We start from the raw sequence: 9,441 nt of genomic DNA on the forward strand, positions 1-9,441 counted from the left end.
TCCTTTAAGTGATTGCAAAATCAGAACTGGCTGTCATCTCATGAAGATTTAGCCTCCAGGGGCAACGGCCAGTGTTTCGGGGCTTACGGATATCCAGCCCAAGACTTCCTCTTCCTCCTCTTCATCATTTTTTACAGATTATTGCACAGGGGCTGTTTAGCTGCATGCCAACAAAGCCTGCTCACACATGATTGGTCAATACTACTCAGACTCAAATAGAAAGCAGAACACTCCCGCTACCAAACCCTTGCCCCTTGCCTACAGATTTTGCATTTATATCCATGCAGTATAAAACTGTTAAATTGGTTTATTTTGCAGCATGCTAGTCCAGGCCTAGCTGGTCTCCACTTTTCCAAAGTGGAAGTACACATTAACACAGCTAATGGCAAACCACCACTATCGTTCAGCATCCCCTTATGCGCTACAAAAACTGGAATTCTAAAAGTGGATTTTCCTGATTTTTGGAAAGACAAGCATTTACACGAGAGATGGGTAATGCCTATTTGATGACTGAAAGGAACCACATTCACTATTGTTTTGTCAAATTACTTCACTGTAAATATAACCCAAGTTTTGAGCATTTCTCCATTAGCAATAGGCAATCATATCTTACGTTGATAAAATCTGTCAAAAGTTTTATGTAGTAACAGAATAACAGTGGTACTTTTGTCTGCCACTGTTGCTGAAGTGGTCTGTGTGACTGTGGGATCTATGGGCGTGACTGGCCGACTGGCTGGCTTGCTAATGCCGCGAAGATCTCAACTCCAAAAACGGTGGAGCACTTTTAAGATGTACCATCAATTTTCATAAAGCTGCCAATATTCGAAATCTACACAGTTGATTTCTCGCCTTTTTCAACGAAAAAAAGCACACTGATGACTTTTAGCAGGTATAATGTTTACCATGGTCAGCATCTTAGTTTAGCAATTTAGCATGCTAACGTTTGCTGGTGAGCACTAAGTAAGGCTGAGACCTGTTTCACAGGTATTTGGTCAAAAACAAAGTATTGCATAAATTAAAATTCTGAACTGATGAAAGTCCTAGAATGAAACTTAAGTGATCACCTTGAGGAAAACTCAATGATTTCAGAATCAGAATCAGAAGCATTTATTGTCATTACACAAGTTACCCAAGTGCAACGAAATTTGACCAAAGTCAATCGGATTCCAACTCTGGAGAACATGAATGACAGTGCCGTACATACAGCCACACAGCTAGTATAGCAAATTACATAATAAACAATATCTAATTCTGAAAGGAAGCTAAGTTCTTCAAAGGGGGATGATAGTGGAGAAAACAGTATGTTGTCGCTACATTTTGTACACATTGTAAAGTACCATATATACTAAATATATATACTGTATGTAGTGTTGGGATGTTCACTCTTTCTCTAGCACCATCAAATACTATGAGAGTAATGGTATTAGCACTAACATCTCAGCATGTTCCCCAACTCCTCCTGTGTTCTTTTAAAAGTTTTCCTTTTGTTTTCACACTGAACTCCTCTCCTCCCTTCGCCACTCATCACCTCTTGGCTCATTATAAGCCCATGTCCTGCGGTCACCTATTGAGTGACAGCCATCTGATGAGAATGCACTGGGACAATTGTGCTGATGTCATATGCAGGCCTGGTTACTGCACTGTTGACATAAAGAGGTTGCTGGAGAGTTCATCAACTTGCCAAAGTTCAAAGACAGGACGAGATAGGCTATAAAGTCACATTTAAGAGGGACATCTAGGGAAGCTTAAAACAATTGAAAACATGTCTTTTTCTATTAACAACGTGCATCTTTTGTTGAAGACTCAAAGAAACTTCTGCACTCTGTGTGAGACAGAGATAAGAGTCAGTATGTCCCAACAAGACACAGTGAGAACAAAAGTGTAAGAATGGAGCATGTGACTCATCACTGTGTCTGAATGTGGAGGAGTGAAGCCATGTGTGGGCAGAGGAGTTTGTTGCACAGCTGACTAAAGAGCAACCTCACTTACGCCAACTCTTATATGCATGCAGACACACACACATACTGTAGGCCTACCTGCACATACACACTTACATACAGGCACATGCATACAAACATACACAGACATATCCACAATGACACTGTCAAGCCTCCTTATTGCTATTATGCATAACTAATATCACTAGGTATTAAGTTCTAACTGCTACCTTTTCCTTAAACCTGCATTAACGTTGTTGTTTGGTGCTGGTCAGGCAGTGTATAGTTGCAGGCTGTAAAACAAAAGCAAACGTAGCACTTGCTTGTGACACCTTTCACATACATGTATTCATTTGACCCTGTGTACACATTAAACACAGGTGAGTTCAGCCTCAAATAAGTCTTCAAAATGTTGCATCTGCTAAATCTTGCAGGATGCTCTTCAGCAGCATCCCGGACACCTGGCTTGTTTTCACACAACTAACACTTCTAATTACATCGCTCATCTATTCCTGGCTGAGGTAACAAAACAGAGAAGAGTGTCAATCAGGTCTTGAAGTGCTCTGAGACCAGGATTCACAGTCACACAAAGTAGAGTCTTTTTTTAACATCTCTGACTTTCCAAAAAATCTCTGAACTGCTCCAACCCTCACAGACCACATAAATTCCAAGCCATGGAACAAAATACATAATCCAAGCCAGAAGTCTCTCTCACAGGACTTATTCCCAGATCTCTTTTTGATGTTGGGACTATTTTGGGATGGTCTTGTCGGAGCACTGAGCCTTTTTGTCACAGTCATAGGGGGTTTCCTGCACTTTCTCCCTGTCCTACAAAGACTCTGCATGCAGGGTCAGCGTGTTGCTGTGTGTTGTAGGCCTCTTCTGTTTGCCATGCACCTATTCAATTGGACTGAAGTCATATCTGTATTGCCTGCCTGGGTGAATCACACACACACACACACACACACACACACACACACACACACACACACACACACACACACACACACACACAAACACACACACACAGAAAAAAAGAATGTGCCCCTGGTTCCTTACATGATGATGAGCAACCCACAGCTCAATGGAATAACACATTCACAGAAAACTAGGTCACAATTTCAAGGCAGGGCAAACAATTCACCCCCTTGTCACTGCCTCGATAAAATATTCCCCAGGCATTTAGGGTCCTCTGTAATTTAACGTGTCTGTCTGTATGTGTGCCCCAACTCCCTGCGAACGCCCCCCTTTGCCTCCCACTGCATGTTTGTGTGTTGGGACAAAAGGATGGATGCACAGTTAAGGCAACCTTTGTTCGTGGCTGTGCAACCATGCAGACATCCAGTAAAGTGGCCAGCGCTGAACCTTCCCACACTGCATCAAACACCTCTTTACTTTCCACAGTGCATCAAAGTTAAGCGAGATCTCTTCAAGACAAATACTGTACTGTAATGCAGATAACTGTCTTCAGACTGTAAGAACGGCAGCTTTTCAATCACAAAGCTTTCTTGCTGTGTAAATTCTTCATCTGAACACAAAAAGTTCACAACACGCTCAGAAAGCTCTCCACCACGCCGCCCAACACCACTGACAAAAGCAACACGAAATGGTCCTAACAGAACAGAACCGGTTCACATGGCCCTGAGCATGTGAAAGCAAACACAACAGGAGAGGATAAGAGGATGAGTAATGTTTGTACAGCACTGTATTCCTATTAGTGCTATGAACCGGCTGCACCTCCATTCTGCCTTTCCTGATGAGAACCACATGTTGAATTGAGGGCCGAAGCCTCATCGGCCCAGCACCTGAGACACACAGACCACGGGCCTCTTCTTCTTCTTCCCTCACACTCTGTGCAGATGAGCCAGAGAGCCCGGAGAGTTGTGGGAGAGGCTTGGCATGGCAGCCAAGAGCAGTTTATTTTCCTGTCTGCCTCAGGCTCGGCCCTGATTGAACATTCTTTGTGAGGAATGTTTGGAATCCTGATTTGGAAAGATAAACCTCTCCATCATTTAAATAAATAAAAAGGTATATTACATCTGATGTTGATAGTTATTAGATTAAAAATGTGCATAACATGAAGCTATTATATGGTTAGCCTACATTGCTTAAACCTTGTCTGTATTCTGCAATGGTGAATGAGAACTACTTAATGCAAACGTCTAAACTAGAATTACTGCCTCTACCAACCAATCAAATCACCAGTTGATGTGACCCTGACCTTGACCTTTGAGTCATCCTGCAGTCCAAGTGAACATTTGTGCCAAATTTGAAGTTCTCTCAGTTCTTCCCGAGATATCACATTCATTGGAATGGGACAGAGAACCCGAAAACATATTCCAGCCACAGCTGTCGACAAGACATAAATAGGTTTTCTCAACATAGAAGAAGAATGAGCATCTACAGCCATACAGCCATGCTAGCAGCTCTGTCTCTCGATATGGAAAGTTTCCTGAGAGAACTTCTGTTGTGATTTGGCACTATATAAATAAAAATGTAAAAAATGTAATCGAAAATAGAATTAAACAATTGCATATTTGGTCTTGATATATGGGCTTTGAACGATGGGTAAATTAGTCCTTCCCACTTCTTGGGGTGATGGTCCACAGCTGACTTTGCTGAGGCGGAGAACAAGCAGAAACATTCACAAATCCTGTGAATGTATGAATGTATATATGAAACTTGCATCAATTCTGCACTGCAAACTATGAATTTATATAATTTAGATTTATTCTATGTGAAAATGGCACTAAGCCAATCTGACAAACATAAAGTGGGTGATAAAAGTGGGTTAAGTATCACTTCAGATACATCACTGGTATAAAAAAAAACCCTGCTAAACTGTTTTTGTTTAACTGCTGCCTGAGCAGTCCCTCCCCCTCAACTCCCCAGCAGTGGGTCAGCAGTAGCAACAGCAGACCCAGGGGCAAGCATCATTACAACATGGCTGTGGTAATTAGAAGGACCACTCAGCCATTGGTTAAACTGAAGTAATGTGCTTTATCTGCTTTAAAACGGAACTGAGGTTAAGATTCCCACTGGCTTCTCTGGGCTCTTTTCCCAAACAGCAAACTTGTCATGGAGGTGTAGCTGGTTACACATAATAACAGTGACTCTTCAGATGAGTTACAGCAGAAACTATGCACACATCAGGACACTTTGGGGATTAGTAATATCAGTGTAATCAGCATCTTCTGTATATAACAAAACTACAGCCTTCTTTTTTTCTTTCTTTCTTTCCAAATGGTGAATCAACAGTTTTTCTGTGCAATTATCTACATCATGTTGACAAAAGTTCATAAAATATATGGTACCAGAGGCCATTTTGTCAGAGTCAAGGGAAGAATTGTGCTTTCACAGTGTGACAAGTCTGAGCTTATAACAACTCAGTCTATAGATAGACTGTGTTGTGTGAGGCTTTATTGAGATTTCATTACAATCGGAGTATGTTACAGAGGGGGGTATACAGCAAACCTTTGTGAGGCAAACTGAAAGACCTCTTTCATAAGACTTAATTGGGAAACTTTTAGACTCACTTAACTTCCCATACAAATTAATATAACCTGACCCTGTCTACATCCTGTGTCTGCCTGCAGCTAATCACATGACGACACAAACCGGAGTGAACAACACTGCATTAAGACGGATATTGTATGACAATTGAGTGAAGAAAAAAAATCATCTGTGAACCATCTCCCTTACTCAAAACAAAGGGGGTGAGAACCGGAAGTCCACCCTTAGAAAACTGTGATGTAACCGAACCTTGAGGCCAAAATTTCGAAAGTCTCCCTTCTGCAAAATAAGCCGCTTCAAAGTGTTTTTCTTACCAAGAAGGGCTTGGAACAGCTGGCTGCCCAAGATGGCAGACACTTTGCCCACGCTGGTCTTCAGGGTCTGCTCCTCTGGACGGGTCAGGTTGGCCTGGTACCGTCTGAGCAGCCCCACTGCTCTCTCTGTGTCTGCCTCACAAGATAAATACATGTCTCAGGACAACAGCAGCAGAGAAACTACACATGTCTGCAGTCATTACTGACAGTGTCAATGATATTTTTGTCAGAAGCAGAACTAGCTTTATCTATACGTGTGCACATTTAAACATTACACTCGATATACTTGCATGGGAAAAAAGGACATACTGCTAAGATGAGGACAAAATGTTTTTTAAAAAAACAATAAATTAAGTAGTAATTATGAACTGGAATTAAAAGTAAGACTTTTTTATGTCTTTAAAAGGCAGTTAATGCTGGGAGTGTGAAAATATGTCAAAACACCCGATCAAATCTGTTAGGGCTGCAATATTTTATTACAAATTACTGTACAGATAATTTCCTTAAATCAGTCATTTGCTTTATAAAACGTTTGCAGAGCACTTTGTGACATCTTTATATGTCTTGTTTTGCCAAGCAGTCCCAAATGCACAGATATTCAGTTTACTATAATAGGACGATAAAAAGGAAACTGTCAATCCACTAATCCATTATTCATATCAGCTCTAAAATCTATAGAAAACAGCTGAATTCAATACTAATCTAATGCTAAAAATAAAAAAGTATGCCACATAGGACAAAGAACCATTACACATGAAGCAGGTAAGAAAGTTACAACTTCCTTTTTGAGTATCACAGACACATTATTAAGAACAAATACAGGGTTTTATAGAAAATATCATATGATGATAATAGTTTATATTTGACTTATACACAAATGCAGCACTGCTGTTTATTATAGTCCCCTGTAGAACACATTAGAGGTATTTTTCTCTTGCAACACGACTGTACGGCTGGTTGTTGAACCCCGTGGGTGGTGAGGAACACAGCAGAGAGATGATGCACATCACGGAGGTAAATCTACTACTTCACAGTTTCCTACCTGATCCTGAACATTCTGATCGAGAAAAACCTCACAAGAAGTAAACTATTGCCCGGAAGTTGCGCAATTTTCAGTGGTAGTATTTTACCTTTTTCATTCCCTAAGGACAAAAAAAGTTTCTAAAGGGATTATAACTGAGCTCAGTGAACCCGTAAAAATCCGTGCATACGCTCTCATGGAGTAATGAGCTGGCATTTACCTAAAAACTTCAACTTTAACCGAGATTTACTCCAAAGTTTGACACGTGAGTGAGATGAAGACGTTACGTTGCGTTAACGGTACTTACCATATTTATGAACCATGGTGTGGCCGACTCGAAAAGTCATGTAAATTACAGGGTTGTGGTGTTTTTAGAAGAAAATCATTACTGCAACAGTCCACGATAATTTTACGACCCAAACTGCCGTTCCCTCTTCCCAAACAAGTGAGATATTGTCTTTTATATCCAGACGCCACAAACAAACTCCAAGGTGTACACTCCCCGTCTGTTACAGCAGCGGTCAGCAGTGATCCACACCCACAGACACAAGCGAAGATGTGACAAGGAGAGATTGTTTACTTCATGTCAACTTTCCAGAAGTTTAAGGCAAAACGGCCCCTGAACGTGACATGTTTCTCCTCCCCTCACGCGCATGCCTCGCCTTCATGGCAAACGGTAACCCCACCACTGTATTGAGACTCTATAGTAACAACGTTAATACATTTAAACGAGTTATTTAGCACATCTGTTGCATGACATCACGATCAGTGATCAATCGGTTAGTGAAGCACCTCATCCACGGTTAAAGTTTTCTCTGATCAGCCTCAAGTCGTCCAAATTTTTGCATCGCGTGCCATCTAGTGGTGCGTTTAAGTGGTGCTAGGAAATCGCAAAAAAATGGGAAACCCAGTCTGCTTACAGGTCTTGGGGGAAAACTAGCTTACAGAATACATCAAAAAAGTTGTATAAAGCCGCCTGTGGCTCCAGGGGGAGCTGTGCGAAGTCTGATAAATTGCCTCTAGTGAGTCAGCGTCGATAGCGCTTGAAGCCTACAGGTTTGAAAATGGAAAAAAATGGTGGGGGTGTGGAGAAAGACGTGAGCTTACCAGACCGCGGCAACCCGCTCCTCATCTCTGCTTCAGGCTAACGTCTCGTCGCAGCATTAGCAGCTACTAGCATAACCGAACCGAATCTTCGACCGAACTGCCGGTGGTCGCCTTGCATTATGGGTAATGTAGGCTCCAGGTTTTAACGAGGAGGACGAATACTTCTACTCAATTACATCTCAGAGGGAAATATTATATTTTCTACTCCAGCTTTATTTGAGCTTTTTAATTACTAGTTATTTTACAAATTCAGATTATTAATATAAAGTATTATCAACAAAAAAAGATTTACAGAATTAGAATCTGTATTGTTATAAATTAAAATACCCAGTAGCATATGATAAATGATCAGTGTGCATAAATCTATCAAGGATTATAATCTAATAAAATGATACATATGGGTCGTTCTGCATGAGTACTTTTACTTTTGGTACTCATAGCAGAGTATTTTTAAAATGGTATTCCTAATTTTACTTCAGTAAATGATCGGAGTACTTCTTCCACCACTGGTTATAGGAGTGCAATGCTAGTACACTTTTAACTCTATCTATCTCTATCACTGTCCTGACGCAACAGAAAGTTGATTTGACCATCACATCCCGTCCCATGTACATACTTTTTTTTTTTTAACACACCGTGATATCTGAGGCCATGTTTCTGATGAATCAGATGAGGGGCTGAAGTGGGTATGATGTTGCATTTTGAAGTGGAAACTGGTTTAGGGTGAGATATAGTTTAATATTTAACATTGTAGTAATGGAAAAAGTATTAAATCCTTAACTAAAACTGCAATACCACAATGTATGTTAAAATAATCAGTTACAAGTCAGTGCAGTGTCACTGTATCAGCAACGTTTGCTTAAGTATGAAAATACTCTTTATGCAGGCAAGATGGGCTCTGCCAGTGCTATGTTCTTATTATTATTATAGTATTTGGTTAATATAACTGATGCATTAATATATAAGCTAATGTACTTCATATGAACATTTGAAGATGTAGCTGGCTGCTATAGAGCTAAATGTATATATACTGTTGGGTGGTCTAATTTAATGTATGTAACATTTACATTATCAAGTACAAGTTCTTTAGAACTGTACTTAAGCACAGTACTTGAGTACAAGTACTTCGCTTCTTTCCACCACTGTAACACATTTAAATCATATATAACTTGTAAAAATAAAACCATGCATGAACCTCTAAATAAGCATAATTGATTGTTTAAAGACAAATTTTGTTTTAGACTTTTTCCTAATGTGTGATTTTCCATTTGTTGTTCCACGCTGTACAAAGGCCCTTTGTATTTTTTACGCAAAGGCAGAGTGCAGAAAGGTAACACCCATTGTTTCAACCCAAGGAAGCAGGAAACGATGACCGAGGTGTATAAAATATGTTGAAAAAAAATACTGGATTATGACGCGAAGAAACAAGGAACCATGTATAAGTTGAAACGAAACCTTTCTAACGCATATGTTGCCTGTCTTCACCTTCTTCACCTAATGACAGTTCTCAATCAGTTCATTAGTCAGTAGAAAATTAAAGACACAAACA

At 40.2% G+C, this 9,441-nt stretch overlaps 1 protein-coding gene across 2 annotated transcripts in view; it reads right to left on the bottom strand.

The window, feature by feature from the left end:
- Positions 1–7,604, bottom strand: part of dlg3 (discs, large homolog 3 (Drosophila)) — an 80,660-nt gene extending 73,056 nt beyond the window's left edge. Inside the window, exons 1-2 of one of the 2 annotated variants that reach the window (XM_041944444.1) lie at positions 7,093–7,604; positions 5,765–5,896 (exon numbers count right to left, since the gene is read on the bottom strand). In XM_041944444.1, the coding sequence (XP_041800378.1) occupies positions 5,765–5,896; positions 7,093–7,132 (172 nt within the window). In that variant the 5' untranslated portion in view covers positions 7,133–7,604. The remainder of the gene's footprint in view (positions 1–5,764; positions 5,897–7,092) is intronic. The other variant, XM_041944446.1, reaches the window with a different exon arrangement.
- Positions 7,605–9,441: the final 1,837 nt, after the last annotated feature.

This window comes from Chelmon rostratus, chromosome 9 (assembly GCF_017976325.1).
Source record: "Chelmon rostratus isolate fCheRos1 chromosome 9, fCheRos1.pri, whole genome shotgun sequence".
In the NCBI taxonomy this organism is placed as follows: domain Eukaryota; kingdom Metazoa; phylum Chordata; class Actinopteri; order Chaetodontiformes; family Chaetodontidae; genus Chelmon; species Chelmon rostratus.